At 33.9% G+C, this 19,056-nt stretch overlaps 1 protein-coding gene across 2 annotated transcripts in view; it reads right to left on the bottom strand.

Moving 5' to 3' along the window:
* Positions 1-1,885: 1,885 nt before the first annotated feature.
* Positions 1,886-19,056, bottom strand: part of LOC149077583 (cGMP-specific 3',5'-cyclic phosphodiesterase-like) — a 265,605-nt gene continuing 248,434 nt past the window's right edge. Inside the window, exons 13-23 of one of the 2 annotated variants that reach the window (XM_089245159.1) lie at positions 18,085-18,231; positions 16,680-16,787; positions 15,782-15,891; positions 14,783-14,870; positions 14,580-14,680; positions 13,618-13,695; positions 12,887-13,025; positions 11,556-11,639; positions 9,713-9,845; positions 6,644-6,699; positions 1,886-4,593 (exon numbers count right to left, since the gene is read on the bottom strand). In XM_089245159.1, coding sequence (XP_089101285.1) covers positions 4,447-4,593; positions 6,644-6,699; positions 9,713-9,845; positions 11,556-11,639; positions 12,887-13,025; positions 13,618-13,695; positions 14,580-14,680; positions 14,783-14,870; positions 15,782-15,891; positions 16,680-16,787; positions 18,085-18,231 — 1,191 coding nt within the window. In that variant the 3' untranslated portion in view covers positions 1,886-4,446. The remainder of the gene's footprint in view (positions 4,594-6,643; positions 6,700-9,712; positions 9,846-11,555; positions 11,640-12,886; positions 13,026-13,617; positions 13,696-14,579; positions 14,681-14,782; positions 14,871-15,781; positions 15,892-16,679; positions 16,788-18,084; positions 18,232-19,056) is intronic. The other variant, XM_089245158.1, reaches the window with a different exon arrangement.

Here is a 19,056-nt window from a genome sequence, read left to right as displayed (position 1 = left end):
AATTCCGGCCTTACACCATGATTCATAAAACTAGTACACACGTGTGTATGCTTTCAAGTACAATATATTCTCATCTTCTGTCTGGAGTGGTTGCAACAGACGGCGGTTGCTACGGTAACCGGTGTGCAAAGGATACCTCATCTCTTTTCCGTAGGGGGTTTTTACACGACCAGGCACTACATAGGCACAACTATACCATTATACTGTACATCATTGATTCCCAAAAGGTGTGCCGTGGCAGCCTAGGGTATCGCCAGATATTTAGGGGATAAAATTTTACTGAACGTACATTGGAACCACCCTTAACGGATACTTGAAAAAAATTCCTATGTGGAACAGGGCTTCAAGTTATTTCACTCGATTCACACAGAAGTCCCATGGGCGTAAAGTTGTAATTGGCCTAAGGCCTCCCAGTCCAAATACAATCGTCACTCGTTATATCGACTCCAATGTTATAGCGACCATTCCATTATAACGACCGGTAGGATATAGGGGTCCCAAATGCTTTCATAAATAGTGACAATCCTACATGTTTTCCCTTTCGATGTCCCGTTTTTAAGAAAATTGCTCTTTCTTTTTTGGTCTGGAACAGTGGTTCTTAACCGGGGATGCGAGGAATAAATCCAACATGTTGACTCATTATTCAGGAAAATAGAAATGATGAAAATTTAATTTTTCTATTCAAGAAATCTTAATCATACACTGACGTTTTAACATCTTATTGTTTTGGCTTTTGTTTGCAGAAAATGTCATGTAAAATTTGAGTTGCAAGTTTCTTTTTCAATACGCAATCGCATTTGTTTTTTCTATTTCGATTTGAAAAACAATACCATTAATACCTAAAATATTTTGCGGTTTGTTTACATTTATAATCGAAATTAGCATGCTGTGCTTAGATTTGATACTATGTGAATATGACTGAAGAAAAACGTTAAAAATTTAGCGTTAATAAATGCTTAAACGGTTTTTTTTTCCTGCTAATAAATGTTGAAAAATAACTCTTTTTTTTTTTCGGTTTAGTTTTTGAATTAAAAAAAAGACAAAATTTAACATTAACCATACCCGGAAATGACATTAAATACGTGGAAGTATAATTAATGTAAATTAATTACAGAAAAACTAAATTTTCTAATAGATAGAAAATGCATTATCCACAGGGGTGCATTAATACATTAATAAACTACAATATCACCTTTTCATATTTGTGTAATCATTCATCAATGAACCGTAATAAATAAGTTTAAAATAATTTTTTTAAGAACTTAGCCTACGTTTGACATTTATGTTCTGTTCATTTTGAAAGTATGGATTTTTAGTGGGTAGCAGTGTTTCCTAAACTTTTTGATGCAGTGGACCCCACTTCAGTGAAGGTACCATTGACTTCAATTTCAGCGCTGCCTCCCGTGTTGTTTTCATTTGCATATCATAAAAAACTTAAAAAAATAAATTACAATTCACAAGTGTCCTTCATGCAATAATAAATGGAAATAATCCCATGGAACCATGTTTCCTGCAATTAAGTTAGATATTACATAAAGTTGTTCTTGAAATGTGTTCAATATTTTTATTCTTTCATTTAATTTTTTTTGTAGTAAATTTTAAAGCAGTATAGTTCAGATGTACATAATAAGGTATTCGCCAGTATTTAGAAGTCAGAAAATATGAATAAGAGCGGGTTTTGGTATAAAAAAGGATGTTTTTGATGGTATGGGTGGGATAGAAAAAGTCAGTATTTACAGAACTCAGGATTATCTGACTTTTCTGTTATCTGGCCCATCCTTCCGCCACATTATGCCACTGTGTTTCAGATTTCACATAATTTAGTGTAACAAGATTTATGACTTCTACAAACACTAAAAGATTGTGACCAAATAAAGAAACAAAATTCTATTTTGAAACATATCTTTATATATTTTCAAATATGTACACAACAATACTTTGTTTTTTCTATTCCAAAATAAACACACACACACAAAGAGAGAAACTAAAATCTGAGACCGGAATTTTGAAAATACATGTGCATGTATTTCACAATGATAACATGATTCCAGTTGATGACTGGAAGCAATTTTATTTCGAATTTCAATTTTGGTCTATTTCAAACAGGCTAACATCATTATCATTAATTTCTTCAAATTTCACAAACAAAAAGAAAATTATGAATGTGCACTAATTAAGCATATTTACATTTTCTTCAGATGGCAATATTAAATCTTTTGTAAATAAAATAAATATCCACTGAAATAAATTGCAAAGACAAAAGCAAATAAAACAATATTGGTTGTTTATATGGAACATAGACAGAGCTGACTTCAACTCAGATATTTAATTGGCCTAACAGAAGACAGCACTGTATAGTTTTCTATCTTTAGCAACATCACAGAGAGAATAAGAACCATCATGTATCCCTTGCTTAAAACTTCTCAAATACCCAATCATGTTTCAGACAACCACATTCTCTGTACTTTCACAAGGACCAAATCAAGCAGAGCTGCCAAATCTTGATCACTCCATCAAATACTTGCGTTATTTTCAGCTGCGTCTATGTTAAATTTTTTTAAAAACGAGTACATTTTATGGAAAAAAGCTGAAGCAAATATAAGTTAATAACCAAAAAAATCGATGGATTTATTATTGAATATATAATACTATATGATACACTGTCATAAATTCTTATGTATTTAGTAAGGGTACATACTTAGAATTTCTCTCAAACATTTGATTTTCATGGCTCGATAGCAAGCATATAGTTCGGGCTCTTAGAGTATATTGTATAGGTCAGTGTTGAACTTAGACTTCCATCAATATTTTTGGATTGATCCAATGTCCTTGATGGCAGCACTAATTTTTTATAACTGCCTTGGGGACATAAGATATATTTTTCAGAGAACTGCCATGTTTTTGCAAAATTAAGTTATAGAATAAATCAATATTTTTGGCAACTTTTTATATAAGGTTATATTAGTGTAAGGTTGATTGGATGTCAGAATCCAAATTCACAAAGTTGAGGACTATTACTTATTAAAAAAGACGACCGACCGATCCTAAAACCGACAAATTTTTGTAAATTTAACATTTTTTCAGGATCCCAAGTACTCAAATTATGAATAAATAAATGCATTTCTCATAAACAATTTGTTTCTGAAGTATACTTTTTTTTAATCTTTGATCACATAGTTTCTGAAGGCAAAATGGCTTCCCCAATTTTTGGGCATTACATTTTTTGCTAACAATAAATAAAACCTTATTGACGGAAATTTGTCAATTATGTTCTGTTTTAAATACGATACCCGAGTTAGAAGCAAAAAAAAAATATTCAGTAACAATGCTTCCACCTGTGAGTAAATATTAAACTCAAGAGCTTGAAGTGCATGAGGAAAAAAAAACTAATTCAACACACAAAAGCTCATTTACTCTTTGAAGAGCATAAAGCCGACAGTGTTATTAAGCAAGCTACTTTTTATTTTGCATGTAATATAAAACATTGCTTTGGGGAATTTCTAATGAATTGGTACATGAAAGAACGTGTTGTGTGTGTATATATATGAGTGGTCCTAACATATTTATACTGTCAGTGTGATGTTTATTTTGTTATGTACAGGTGCTGCCATCTGTCTTCCACATTTTGAATTTCCATACTGAAGATCTGTCCTCTCTTTACAGAGAGATATAACACAGCACTGTGTCACACAAATCACTGTTCATACAAGTATCAAATTGTGAGGGGGGGGGGGATATGGAATCAATCATAAATATCTCCATCATTTTAAATACAAAACTTTTCTTATAGATACAAGTAAAATTTCAGAACGAATCAACTCATAACACTAGGTAACACAGTGTAAAATTGTAAGTTTTTTGTGTGTGATTTTGGAAAGAAGTGTAGAACAAATTTATCAACGATAACTCTATGCTTGGACATTATGGTAAAGGAACAGCTGAAAATTATATCCGAGACATAATTTTCTATTTATATGTATATATACAACTGAGTATAAACTAAAAATATTTATTTACATATGCACATGATATGACCTACAGACAGTACAAAAGACGATTTAAAAAAAAATCACACTACTTATATTTATAGAAATATCATCACTGATTATTGCTGCGAGAAATTTTTTTACATTCCTGCAGTACATGAATATCTGGACGTAGCTTCAAGAAACTAAGTACATGGAACAAGGAAAAAATAAAGCATCACATAAATGAAGCTACTATCGAAAGTTTTTTTTTCAGATATTGTTCATGATTTTTGCATCACATTCAGTGAAATATCTTTCTACGTCTACACATTCAACAGATATACATACATACATAAATACAGAGACACATACACAAAAAAATGCACTGTGCTATACACAAGTCTATTACTTATCACTACAGAAATTTCACAATAAACACAACAAAGAAGTTTTTTTTCCCCACCTGTAAGTACTCTTATCACAATACCGAACAGAATGCACTTGATCGGCTCTCTTTGAATGAAGTCACATTTTTCTGAGACTCTGGACAGTTTGTTAATTGACATTTCGTGATGTCTGTTGGAGGAGACTTGTCTTTCAAGTGTAATGATCCTCTGGAATCACACTGAAAATCAAGGGAAATTTTTTTTTAAACGAATAACAATAACGCAAAAATTATATTTGATTGCATCAAAAACAACAAACATTTGATCTCATAAAATTCAAAATTTTGATACAATACAATAATACACAATACGCCCAATTAGATGGCTGTATAAATAGTGTGACTGCTTTCAAGTTTTGGTTTGTTATCAGCGTTAAATCACCAAATGATTTTTTGCACTATGGCCCATTTATCATGTGAACTACGCGAAATCAAACTTACCCACATGCTGTTGTCCACTGCAGTTAGCCTTGCAGGGATTCTTTTACTAGAATGGATGTACTCATGATAAATGTTCAACATCATGGCTCATGAAAATCCAAGAGCCTGCATCACTTGCATGATGGAGTTATTAATTTGGCCCTGAAATTTGCTCACAAGGCAACTATCGTGCATTATGCATCATGTAATATGCATTTAGATCCTATGCCTAGCCCCATAATGCATTCAACTAACTGCTTTCATGAGCAGCACTCCATTGATTGACAGAATGCTTCTTAAATCATGTCTGTATTGGACATGAGTCACCTTGCCTCTTTTGCATACAGCCACCTACCACTTTACCGCACACTGTCATACATTGCTATATGAAATTTCAAACCAGTGGAGTTCGGTGGGAAATGAAGGAGCCATCTATTGGTGGTCATCCCAGGCTCGACAGGTAAAGAATTTGTTTCTGATGTTCTTGCCTGGATTCAAACCCGTGGACCTTGACGGCAACCTTCATAGTGGAAGACAAGCATCTTACCACTGTGCCACATGGGCACTTAGCATGCAGCCACCTATCTCTTATTCGATTGCTTTAAGTCAGGGCCGGAACTGGGGGTACTGCCCAGGGTGGCAAAATTTAGGGGACAGCAAAATAATACAAATATACCAGTAATGGCTCTGCTCAAGTGCCATGTTCAGCTACTTTGATGATTGGAGAGTATTAACCCTTTCAGACTCAAGCATTCATTTTTTGAAATTTCCAAAATGTTTCTGCATTTCTTTTTGTGAATAAATAATTATCTTTTCAAATTTTTTTAGCCAAGGTGATGCAAGGCATCTTCCCATGATTCCTTCCTTTTTTTTTGCTAAATTTTTTTCAATAAATCACTTTTTCCAGAGACACTTTCTCCTGGAAGCCATCTTAAAAACTCCCTGAAAGGTCAACCTTAAGTACTGCCCTTTGATGAAAGCCCTTGAAGTTGATATTCAACATATTTCTATCTCAAAAATTATACGATCCTGTAAGTCTGGGCTTAACTCCCTGAGCTCAAAAGAAAAATTCTACAGTAAGAAAAAGCAATACACACATTTGTGGCACCAGGGTCAGAAAGTCTATGGAAGAAGAGTTGAACATGAGAAAAAGTAGTAATGACAGAATATTTCACATTCATAAGAGACAAGTGAAATTTTCTATCTTCATTAGCAACCAAAAATAATGTATGTGTGTGTGTTTTTAATTAGCACTTACCAAAATACTCTTAGGCTATACATAAAGGAAATTGAAGATAACAGTACTGTGTACTACTGTGTTGTGAGAAGTTTTTTTGTCAGAAAATAGTCTCTTATTAATAAAAGGTTTCCCAGTCTTGGGAACTGTAAATCAAACAGTTATTGTAAAAAAAAGTTAAATTGTAAATGCAAAGAGTAATTTGAGGCCCTGCAAAATTTAAAACCACATGCTATGTTTATGTCTGTTATATATATAAAGCTTTAAAATTCACCCCACCAGACCCTCTTAGTAATCACTTGAGTACTCTAAAGAGTAGGTAAACTACCTTTAGGAAGCAACAGTTTTAAAGCCATCCTTTGTTCATAAAAAAAAGACTTAAGAATAAGGTCCAGTTATAAATTCTTCTAAATATTGAATGACTATGAAGCTTACTTTTTACACTTCAACTTTTAATAAGCTAAGTGATAAAACATTATTTTAACTGAAAAAACCCTCTCATAATTGGAAGTGAAAGTTAGAGAAAACACTCCTCGCTCATGCAAATAAATTAACAATGAAAATTTAACTCACCTGTGTTGCATTGCCTTTGTTCTTTACATTAAAACTGTCATGACTCCTGGAAGATCCTGCAAAAAAAAAAAGACATTACATGATTGATAGGCATTAAAAATGAGTGTTCTCTCCATATTCAAGCATTCCCTATGAATGTACACTGGTGAAATAAATGAAGAAAATTTGCATATTTTATCCAATTTCATGATTATACACACACACACACACACTTATCCTTCGAAGGTGATGTATAACGAGGTTGATTCTTATTTAAAAATTTATTTCAAAAAGGTGTTTTTTTCTGGTGTTCCAGGGATCAGACAAGTGAGGAGCTGAAATTTTCCTTTGTCTTCATCTGACTGTTCTAGGAAAAAATACTAGGTGAGAGAACCAAAATGTGCGTGAACACTTGCCGCTTGTGATACACTGGTGAAATAAATTAAGATAATTTGCATATTTTATCGAATTTCATGAAAAGAACTGAACTGAATGTAAAACCCCTGCTTCTAGACAAAAATGTAAATATTGTACGTCAAATACGTAAGCGTACACGTGTGTGTAGGCGGAGCCAGTAGAGAAACAGGCTTTATAAGCGCGCGTAAGTTAAGACGCATTTCGTTCGCTAGCACACCTCGGCGAATTTCTTGGTGTTATTTTGCAGCAATCGGTTAATTTCAAATTGTAACAGTAAAAATGAGTACCCACCAACGTTTGAGGTGGCGAATTGTGGAGAGGCTAGAAGCAGGCCAATCTCAAGTCCAGATTTGTAGAGACTTCAATTTAACGCCCAGCGTCGTGTGTAACTTATGGAAACTAATCCAGGATACCGGATCCATCGAGAGAAAGCCAGGGCAAGGTCGTCCAAGAGCCACGACGGCCAGAGAAGATCGCCATTTGTCGATTATAGCGAGTCGTAACAGGAGTGCTACAGCTTCTCAGCTCTCTCGTGACTTGTATGCAACCACAGGAACCCGTGTATCAAGGGTGACTGTTTCCAAAAGACTTCATGAGAGAGGGTTGTTTGCAAGAAGACCTGCTGTTTGCGTCCCGCTCACTCCTACGGACAGGAGAATCCGTTTATCATGGTGCAGAGAGCATAGAGATTGGAGTATGGATCAATGGGCGACCGTTCTCTTCACTGATGAGTCCCGGTTCAGCCTAAGCACCGATTCTCGCCGTACGTTCATATGGAGAGAACCAGGGACCCGCTACCTACCTTCCAATGTCAGCGAAATCGACCATTATGGCGGAGGAGGTTTAATGGTCTGGGCAGGCATCATGTTGGATGGCCGCACACCTCTCCATGTCTTTGAAAGAGGCACTGTGACTAGTGTGAGGTATAGGGATGAAGTCTTGGAGCTATGTTCGCCTTTTCAGGGATGCAGTTGGCCCTGAGTTCATTTTAATGGACAATAAACGCGAGGCCACATAGAGATCTTCTGCTCGACGATTTTCTAGAGAGTGAGGACATTCGCCGGATGGATTGGCCAGCCAGATCTCCAGACCGTAACCCTATAGAGCATGTCTGGGACACTCTGGGGGGGGCAATTGCAACTCGCAACCCCCCTCCGGGAACCATCCAGGGAATGAAAACAGCATTGCTGAACGAGTTGGACCAACTGCCACAGGAAATGATAAACTGCTTTATTTCGAATATGAAATCACGCTGCAAGACCTGTATATCTGTAAGAGTGGACCATACCCCCTATTAACCCGTCTATTAACCCATTTTTTTATTTATTCTGCAACCGCTGTTTCATACCTTCCGACTCCAACGAGTGTTACGCACGATAATGCGTGTGTATTACAATTACTGAATGGTTATTTGTTTTGTATTGTATCAATGTATGCACATATCAAATTTCATTAAAATCGGTACAGTAGTTCTAGAGATAATCGACCAAGTCTGCAAATTCTCTTAATTTCTTACACTAGTGTATTTTGTGAAATGATCGAATATCAAGCCTTAAGTCAGGTTGATGGTAGTCATGCAATTTGGATCCAGTAATCTACTTATTACTAACCAATGAAAATAAAAATGGCTTCATTTTTACATTTGAATTTTGCATTACGTTTTCATGGATGTTTTATGTATATTATTGTGTATATATCATTTCCTTTAATTTTTTTTTTCAAGAGTTAATAGAAATCAATATAGAACTAGAAAAAAATTACAATTCTTGGATATATCACTGCAAAGTTGCCAACTTTAAATTTCCCAGATAAATATTTATGAGGCACCTGGACTGGATTTTTTGAAGGAAAAAAAAGCAGAGATTTTCCATTAATGAAAGTAAAATAGTAAGAATTTTTCCTTTTTGGGAAAACGTAGTACTGTGCTAGTCATCGCTAATTAGCACAAAGCCAGCAATTGTCACTAAACAGTAGGTTGAATTATCTGTCATTACAACACTTGAATCAAAATCACTAACAAAAAATTGCCATCAGGCCAAAAAAACTGGGAAAAACGAGATGTATGGTCCTCCAGGACAACGGGTCATCTCATTGATTCAATTATGGTGAGGCTGAAGTTTGGTGAATTCTGTATTTTCCCAGCCAAAATTAAACATTTATTCATAATTTGGTGCAAAGGTGACAATTTAAATTACGTGTGGCAACATTATTTTGAGGAATAAAACTACAAGCGAAGTCCTTTTTCCAAGGTAAATTCTTTAGGAATAATTTTCCATCCTAAAAGTTTGGTTTTTTTTGCAATCACTGTCAAAATTCGAGAGATATAAGAATTTTTAAGAAGTCAGGGAGGTAAAGTATAAATTTTTAGGAGCTTCCTGGAAAATCTGTGAAACTTGATAGCTACGTCAATGAATGTAGACTATCTAAATATAAATAATAAAGTTGACTACGAAACAATCCATGGAAACAAAAAGAAAACACATTTTATAATTTTTTAAATTTTTAAATAAAATTCCATAAGTGCAAGCATTGAACGAATGAGATGCAAAACTAGTATATTCAAGATTGCTTAGGCTGCATAGTGAATTATTATTATTTTCACAAATTAACAAAATAGTCTTTCTTCTACCCCAGTTTGAGATGAATGAAACTGAACAGGAAAAAAATACAAACCATTACGCAAGAGATGAGTGCTTGATTCCCTGTTGATATGCTCAAACTCCTCAGCCAAAGCCTGCCAATTCCTTCGGTTTTCTTGGCACCCATTAAGTAATGGACTGAGAGCTGGTTGCACATCACAGAGAGCCTGAGAATTAAAAAAATAATAGTTACCCTCAATGATACAATAAAATACAGCAGATCTCACTTGATGCATCATTGTCATCTGGATTATATTTTAAAAAAAAGCTTAAGCAGGCAAAACTTCTTACAGTCGATGCTTCCATTTCATTATAATGTGACCGGTATAGGACAGGGGTATCCCAAATATTCCCCTATTTCCACCATGTTATTTTTTATCCCATATAATGACCAGTGAACATCCTTCAATCCATTACAACGACTAAACTTGGCTCAGCCCCTACACCCCTTTTCTGCTGTTTTTTCCAAAGAAATGTAGGAAAGTACTAAATCCGTCGTTAAATGGGTTTAACCTTGACACTTGATACTTGGAGAAGAAAGGGTATGAAGCATAGATTGTCTAAATATGAGGAAAACCCAGGGTGGTTAACAAGCGCTTTCATTGAAAACTTTGTTTACTATTCTGTTTTTTTTTCCTCATATGGTGGCTTACTAGAACTTTCCATGTGATTGATTTTTTTTCTTATTCTAAATTTTACTGTACGATTTTACTTGATTTCTCAATAGGAGAATAAGCAGGTAAGTGAATTTATTTTGCTGCATGTAGTAAAAAATGAATGCAAGTTTTGGCCACAATATAGAATTTTCATGAGTGGAATATACATACTGTATTGTGTATTTAAATTTCAATTCCATCAATTTATTTTTTTATAATTCCATCAATAAGATAATAATTTTGTGGAGAAGCTAAACTTATGATTTTTTCTGAAAGGTTCAATACGATGAACTCCCAATATAACGTCAGTTTTCCGTGGAACAAAGGGGGTTGTTATGACGAGTGTCGACTGTATACAGAAACATTTGTTCAAGGTGGGAAAGGGAGGGTAGCTGGATTCTGGACAGACTCCTCAAGTGCGAAAACGGCTTCAACAAGAACTTTAACACAATCCACTGTAAAATGTCATTATAATGTATTTTTTTACGCAGAAAAATATTTCCTTAAGCTTTTATAGCCAATGTCGTTTTATTGCATGGGATCACCCCGGAATGGACTGCGGGGGGGGGGGGGCGTGGATGCATAGGAAAACATGGTGATTATGAGATCTGGTACTGTGATTTTCAAGAGTAACTATTTAAACTGGAAGACTGGTAATTTCAGTCAGATAGTGAAATAGAGCCCCTGTTTTTGAGATGGCCCTGTTTATTTATGGAAAAATTTCTTCCCTGTTTTTCCTTCATGTTCTACCCTAGGCCTCTAAATTTATGACAGTATTCCATGATCTCTACAGGCAAGAAGAACATCAACACAAATTCAGCTTAGTCAGTGGTACTAATGCAGAAAAACATCAAGAACATCACAAACCAATGCAAGCTCTTAAAGTGTATCAAACACGGTTTATAATGAAAGCATTTTGTCTGTCCAGCCAGTTTGAAAAGTTATTTGATAATCATTACCAGACATAACAAAAATTTATTCAAAAAGATAAAAATCAACTTTAATCTGTAATTATAAAAATATATCTTTCTACAGATTCTACTATTAAAATATTAGATTCCAATCTGAAATTTATTCAAATCAGTATTATCATTATCTGACACCGTACTATCATTAACTAGATTGGATCATGATTTTGATTTTCTTCCTTGAAAAATAATTACGCTGAGATTGTATCTGGTTTTCTTTTAATGATGAGCTATAGAAGCTGTAACAACTTACTTGATACACAGGCATACATATGCAGTCTATGAAACCGACTTGCATTTTTGGAAGTTCATCTTTCTTTTCTCGATCCATCATGGCCTGTAAAAGCATTAGTTTTTTTTTGTGTTAATTTTGAATCCAGCTGATTTTGAAATTCATCAATGTTAGAAAAACCTATTGAATTATTCATACTAAATAATCAATGGTTGAGCCAATTAGGGGAAAGGGGGGCAAAACTGGGTACCCAAATTTAGTCCACATTATTCTGAAACACGAAAAGAAAATTGTACAAAACTTTGTCATACAGCTTCAATGGATATTCAACTACCTGAATACGAGTGATTTTTTTTTTGTTAAAATTCTTTTCTTTAATTATGATATTTTTTCTGAAAAAAGGAACAAATATACCCGGTACTCGTTGAAATGCATGTAAAAAAATGTATTTATCAAAAAGCTTATTTTAAAAAAATGAAAAATTTACATTTGTCTTTCAAGTTTTACATTTCACTTAAAAAAAAGATCTTTCTCCTTTATAGCCAATTTAAGTTTATAAAATGCATTTTTTTATTTTTTAAATTATTTTTAAATTTAGTTTGAACTTTATACTTCCAGTTACTGAAAAACTCAAGTTGTTATTTTTCTCATGTCAACCACATTTAAAAGTGCGATCTTCTTCTGTATTTCAGCGTACTTTGTGAGCCCAGTCTTTACAAATGTGGCACTATATCCATTCTTGTCTTGATTTGAACTGTGCATCTTTTTGAGATGTTGATGCTTCTTTGGTAACAAAGTGTATAACAACATAACTTTCTTACTGCTGCTTTTGAAGCAAGGAACTGTTTGAGTTTTCTTAATTATGTTCTCCAGTGTTGATTTTGATATTATTATGATTTAAACTACAACCGGGTAGCACCCGGTTTTGCCCCACACTGGCATTAATGAAACACAATGGCACAATTTTGTTCAGTGATGCTTTCAATTTTCTACTGATGCATTTAAATGTTACTTTGTTAAAAACAACAAATTCACTCAAGATTATGATTCTTCAATCATTTAGCCAAGTATGCCAGATAATATGAAGGAAAAAAATTGAATTATTTCTACCTAAAGCTCAAAAAAAATTAACCACCCACTTTCTAATCTTAGTTCACATTTCTTAAAGGCTGCAGAGCACTAAGTTACATGTTTTCGGGTGGACCACAGCACTAGATTTGGAGATAATTCCCTACTTGGTTTTGCCCCACTCTCACCATCACAATTCATAGGTTTGTGTTTTTCTCAACTAAGAAATCACGAATTTTTAAGAGAGCACTATCAAATGAGAAAATAATAACATTCAAACTCACAATAGGCTGCTCTTTAAGGCGCTCCTTTTCAAGATCGCCTTGCTCGAAAAACTCACTCGCAACTAGTTCAGCAACTTTTCTTTGAACCTTCCAGGGTTTGCAAATTGCTGACACATCACATGCAGTCATCATCATACCCCTGAAATGAACAGTACCCAGTGAAACATTTGCTATGTAAAATTTCTATCGAGTATATCATTAATAAAGGCATCCTCTACTACCAGAGGATTTTTTCATAAAATGAACAAATAAGAAAAATTCCCTCCACTTTGAAGAAAAAATCTAAACAAAACAAGAAAATCCATTTTTTCAGATCTCACATGTATTTTAATCTGAAATACGAGTATGGGGGAAAACAATTATTTTTAACTTGGTAGGCGTATTTAAATTTAGAATATAATAAGTTCAATGAGAAATACAGAGTGCAATTCTATGAATACATAAACATTTTATTTATAAAAATGTTTAATTCCATAAAAATGACAAAAAAAAAAAAAATATATATATATATATATATATATATATATATATATATATATATATATATATATATATATATATATATATATATATATATATATATATATATATATATATATATATATATATATATATATATATATATATATATATATATATATATATATATATATATATATATATATATATATATATATATATATATATATATATATATATATATATATATATATATATATATATATATACACCTCAGCAATTCCCTGTTTTGTATGCTTTTCCAATCAGGTGAGCCATCTTTCACTAAGTTCATGAATGAATCTTTTTTTCTACAAGCAAGAAAAAGAATAAATTAAATGAAGCAATAATTTGAGCATCATAGTACTTACTCTGAAAATTATAGAAGTTATAGCATGTATACTTTTCAGATTTGTGTTTTGCATCAAACTGTACAACTGGGGTCAGACTTTGTCATTTAGCAGCGTGGTGTGAGAACTGTTTTGTAGCTCTCTTCAATATTAAGAGAGCGATGTGATGGGGGGCTAGTCCAAGAGATTAACTCATATTTGCTCTTTACATGCAGAGGTGGATTTAATGGTGGGAGCACTGGGCACGTGCCCCAGGGCCCCGAACAACCAAAACTTCTCATTTTCAAATTTAAGGGGCCTAATATTTTCTTTTGTGCATGGGGCCTCAACCGACTTTAATCCGCCACTGTTTACATCCACTGAAATTTGATTTAAGGGCCAGCTAAAAGTCTTGGAATTCAGATCTGACAAAAAAAATCTTCCCAAGGAGGTTCCAGAAAGCAGAGCTGTCTTAACGCATGGGCTGGGCATACTAAACAGTGCAGGTGGTTAAGTAGCCTCAAGTTCAGGAGACACTCAAAACAAAATAATATATAACGAAAAATAGAATTTTGAATAGAGTTAAACTGGCACTTCGTCTTACATTTTGATGGGTACAGAGAATCTCTTTTCCTGAGGGCTCATGGTGCTATTAAGACCATGCCTTCTCATTTGGAAACGTTGGCAGGGGCTTTAGGTATTTTTCAATGATTTTCTTCTCAACATATTTACATAAAACACGTGAAAGTAATTCACAACTATGGGTAACCTTTTAATCTTCCAAAAATTGATATGCAATAAAAAAAAAAGAAGATCAATACGTTATGCTGTATTGAAATTAGTTATATTCATTGAAATTGACTTACTTGAAATAAAGAGCCAGATCTGTTGATAGAATGGCAGATTCCACCATGGTGATGATATTTTTGTAATCTTCTGGCGACAAGGACCTAAATATGTTATTGCCCTGAGAAAAAAACAAACTTGATGTTAAGAAAAAATTGCTTATGCCACAACAGAAGCATAAGAAAACTAATTAATTTTATAAATATTAGAAATGCCATATTACCTCACTGTTAAGAATCATGACGCTCTGGTCGAAATGATGATGCTCCATAGTGGATGTACTATACAGGGTAGCTAATGGAGACTCAGTTCTAAGTGAGAAAAAGAATAAAAAATATATGTTTTTCTATCTTTATGAAATAGCATAACATCATAATTCTCTGCCCATAGATGACGTCACTCTCAGCTATCCGTACGAAGGTTTCAGCAACTGCACGAAAATTCATCTTTACATCAGTCAGCTGTTGAAACCTTTGTAATAATAATAACTTTCTAGCACAGGGGCTTCCAATGTAAAACTTTTCACGGATTCCAAATTTTTGAATATATATTTATCCAAAAAAGTTTCCCTCACTGCCGTCTCTACAGCACCATAGCCTCAGGGCAAAATGAGAGAAGGCTTAGGCACCACTTCTTAATGTACATATTTATTGTCATAAAGCATTGTATCAGATCTTATTGTGGAAGTCCCTTCATACATGAGGTCCCCCGTGCTGTGCGTTGGTGGGACTTAAGTGGAAAGATGGTCTTAGGTGTCCTGTAAAGTACATGTAAATTTTGTAATTCAAGATTCCCCTCACTTATAATGAATAAAATATCTTTAAAAAAAATAGTTTGTACAACTTACAAATTTTCTGATGAAACGAAAAAAATGACACTCATGAACTTCTGGTTCAAAAATTTGATGCGAAAATTTTTTTTGTCACTCTTTTCAAGTTGTTTAATGGCCTGATTTTTTTTACTATATCTTGTTAAAATTTAAAATAAAGAACAGTTTTGCAAGTATTAGTAACAAGGAAGTATTCTGCTTTGAAAGCTCTCCATGTTCTCGGGTTTTTAAGGGTTCCAAGGCATTAAATTACGTGAAGCTCCAAGAAAGCAGTCATGGAACCCTAGGGTTCTGCAGAAACACCACTTGAAAATTTATGCTCCACCATAATGCAGAAAATCAATCATTCAGCAAAGTGGGTAAGTGAAATGAATACTTATTTGATGAACTTACTTGGATTGGAATGAGTTATTTGTGCCCCTATGGTCGAGATCATGGCACAAACAAGCGACTAGTAATGCCAGTATCTCTAAATCTGACATCAGTTCTGACATATGACCTGTCTGGAAAAAAACAAACAAAATTGAATTACTACAAGGTAATTCCATCTAATAATACTTATAATAATAAAGCAATCATTATACTTTACATGAAACTATTAGAAGGTAAGATCTAACTTGTAAAGATAAGAATTGAATTACTAAAAAAAATACAGCACTATATTTATCACACACATCAATATAAGTTGAGTCTCCATACATAGAGTTGCTTTGTTTCATCAAAACATTCATTATGGAGAAATAATTTTCAACATATAGTAAATAAGCAAATATGTGAAGATTCTGGTAAAATTTTTGTTAATCTATTTTCTCTGGCGGTACACGTATGTGTATTCTTAATGGTTTAAAATTGTTTTTAACTCGCTCATTTTTAACCTTCATTCATATATAATGGTTTTAAATGGCTTTTAATGATTTTCTAGACCCGAGGTACACATATATGCACTTAACTCGAATGGTCCTAGTAAAGATAGACCCAAATTCCCTTTTTACAGGGTATTTTGACACACAATAAACACAAATCAATGAAAAAAAATTTTTAATAGTCAGTTTTGGCTCAGGTGTGAAGAGATTAAATAGCGATTTTTTCAGCTTTTTACAAGAACGCATTCAACTACAAATTTCACACATATGAATTACTATAGGCTACTTGTACCATTGATGATATAGCTCAGTGATTTCCAAACAATGTGAAGCAAGAACTTCCAAATTCTGAAAACTATCCAGGGACAAATACTAAAAACAAACCATGACATTTTCCAACCATAAAAAATATATTGAAAGATACTTACTGTGAGCATGACAAACATTGTCTGCGTGACATTAAGTGCATGCCTCCAATTATGATAGATCACAGGACGGTAGTTCTTTTTCACACTCAAAATCCATCGACACAGCACCTAAAAATGATAAAATTTATATATAGGGTTTCATTAGTGCAATCTAAAACAAAATTACTTAAATAGATAAATAAGGACTGAACATCGTATTCACAGACAGATTTCCAGTTCTTTATAGACAATACCAGAAAATAAAATTATGTATGAAATCTTTTCTGATGATCTCTGTGACCAGGGGCAGCTTCGTGCAATGGGTGTGGTGCACCCAGGTGGCAGCCTAGCTTTTGTTAAGGCACATAAATTTTTTAAAATTCACAAGACACCAGCTCTGTCACTCATTTGAGCCATAACTTGATAATGAAGGTGTTGAGAGAAAAGGCAGGGTCTGGGACTGTAATACCAGAACCAAGAATGGAAGCACACGGGAACAAGCATGTATTTCAGTGCCCTCACACAGTAATTTTTTAGGAGCGGTCAAATACCAGCAAAGAAAATTTCTTTGCCTGTATTTGACCAGGCTCTGGCCTGGCGCACCAGAACTCCTCTTGCACTCTTTGGTTTCCACCATGGGTTCTAGGAGTAAGTATTTTGGCGTTAACAAGGTTTAATTAGGAATTGGTATAAATCATTAATGGAATTTGTCCTAATAGAGAAAATAATTCAAAGACCAAAGAATGAAACAGTTTCATTAAAAGCGGGAAATATGGTCAAGCATATCTTGCTGAGTAAACAATGACGTGTGGCTTTGCATGGATTAAATAAAAATCAGGTTTGTCTGCGAGTTTGGCTCGATCTCACCGGCCAACCAGGTGCAAATCCTCAAAACTTGTAGCCTCCTTAAAAATAGCCCTGGTGGGAAGCTGGAAGTGCTCTTTTTAGCCCCAGATTGAACCACTCCTGTCTGTGACACTTAAAATAATGTTGCGAAGTTGTCTTTTCGATCATGATGATGCAGAGATGTTAAAACACAAACTCTTTTATTTGAATAAATGTTACATACCACATATACTCATGTAGAAGCCAATTCCCCCCTCACATATGTGAACAAACTTTAGAGCAAAAAACTCTGCTTACACCCAAGTGTATACAGTAATTAGATACGAGTCAAATTATAACTTTTCATTCATTTGAACCAGTTTGTTCTAATATCTCTAAGTCAATCATTGCAGATTTATAAAGACAGACTTGTAACCTCATTTAGAAGACTATGAAGATGCATGTTATATAACTATTCAGTCGAATATTTACCCTGTAGGACAGTTATTTTCTCGGGTATCAAGAACAATTTTGGATATGAAATCATGGGCTTACTCCTCACTCAAATAATTTGAAGCTGAAAAAAGTATGATGTATTCACCTGATAAGGTATACGGAACTTTCGAATGAGATCAAGCTCCATAAACATGCGAATTGCTGCTTGACAAGTGTCTTCATCTTTTAACGGGAAATCACTGAAACTGAAACTGTACAGGCCAAAATGCTCAGCAGATGGGATCATAGAACTCTAGTGAGAAATATAATATTTTTTGGTTAACAATCAAATATATTAAAAAGATACAAAGAATAATGGCATGTGAATGTATGTAAGTTTTTGCAAACATATGTAATTCTAAAACTGGATTTTTCTCTCTGAATAATTATTTTTTTAAATACAGAAATTGTGAGATGTAACGGAGAACTGTCTAACACACATATTACGAATCAGGGTATAACAATATGCATGGGTACATTCCATATATTACCTTGTGAAAGTCTTTAAGCCAAGGAAATGTGAATGTGGTCAGTTAAAAGGCGCTCACCAAGAACTGAAGAAAGGGACTTTTTAACCTTAAATATGCCTGACTATAGAAAAGAAATTATATAAAAGAGGCACTACACTTACATGGATCATATTGGCCGTTACGGCCCTATAAGGACATTATAAACTGAGTATGGAAATTTTTGTTAATAACAGAAACTTCTGACCTCTTACATAGTCTGGCAGATTGATAACAATAACTTATAGGGAAAAAATGAGACTGGTTCAGCTTCAAAATATGTAAAAGTAAAAATAAAAACTTTGGAAGGAAAAAAATTTATAACAAAGTGAAGTCCTTACAATTATAAGCAATTTTTTTTTCTATTTTATGATACTGGTGCATTCCAAATTTGGCAAAAGTGATAACAATATTATGAGATTATTACCCATGATTCTAATAAGCGGCATCTACTATAGTATAAAAGTAATCCTAGGGCTGTCTTGAGAACATCAGGGGTCCCTACCTAGCTGGAAGTAAAGAGCCTACAAAGATGAGCAAACTTGTCGATCACCCTTCAGCAATGAACAGGT

Source organism: Pholcus phalangioides, unplaced genomic scaffold, assembly GCF_987345545.1.
Source record: "Pholcus phalangioides strain wild (caught in Gottingen) unplaced genomic scaffold, Ppha-v1.0 ptg000015l_1, whole genome shotgun sequence".
NCBI lineage: Eukaryota > Metazoa > Arthropoda > Arachnida > Araneae > Pholcidae > Pholcus > Pholcus phalangioides.
Note: the sequence above shows the minus strand (reverse complement) of the source record. Positions and strands in the feature narration are given on the sequence as shown.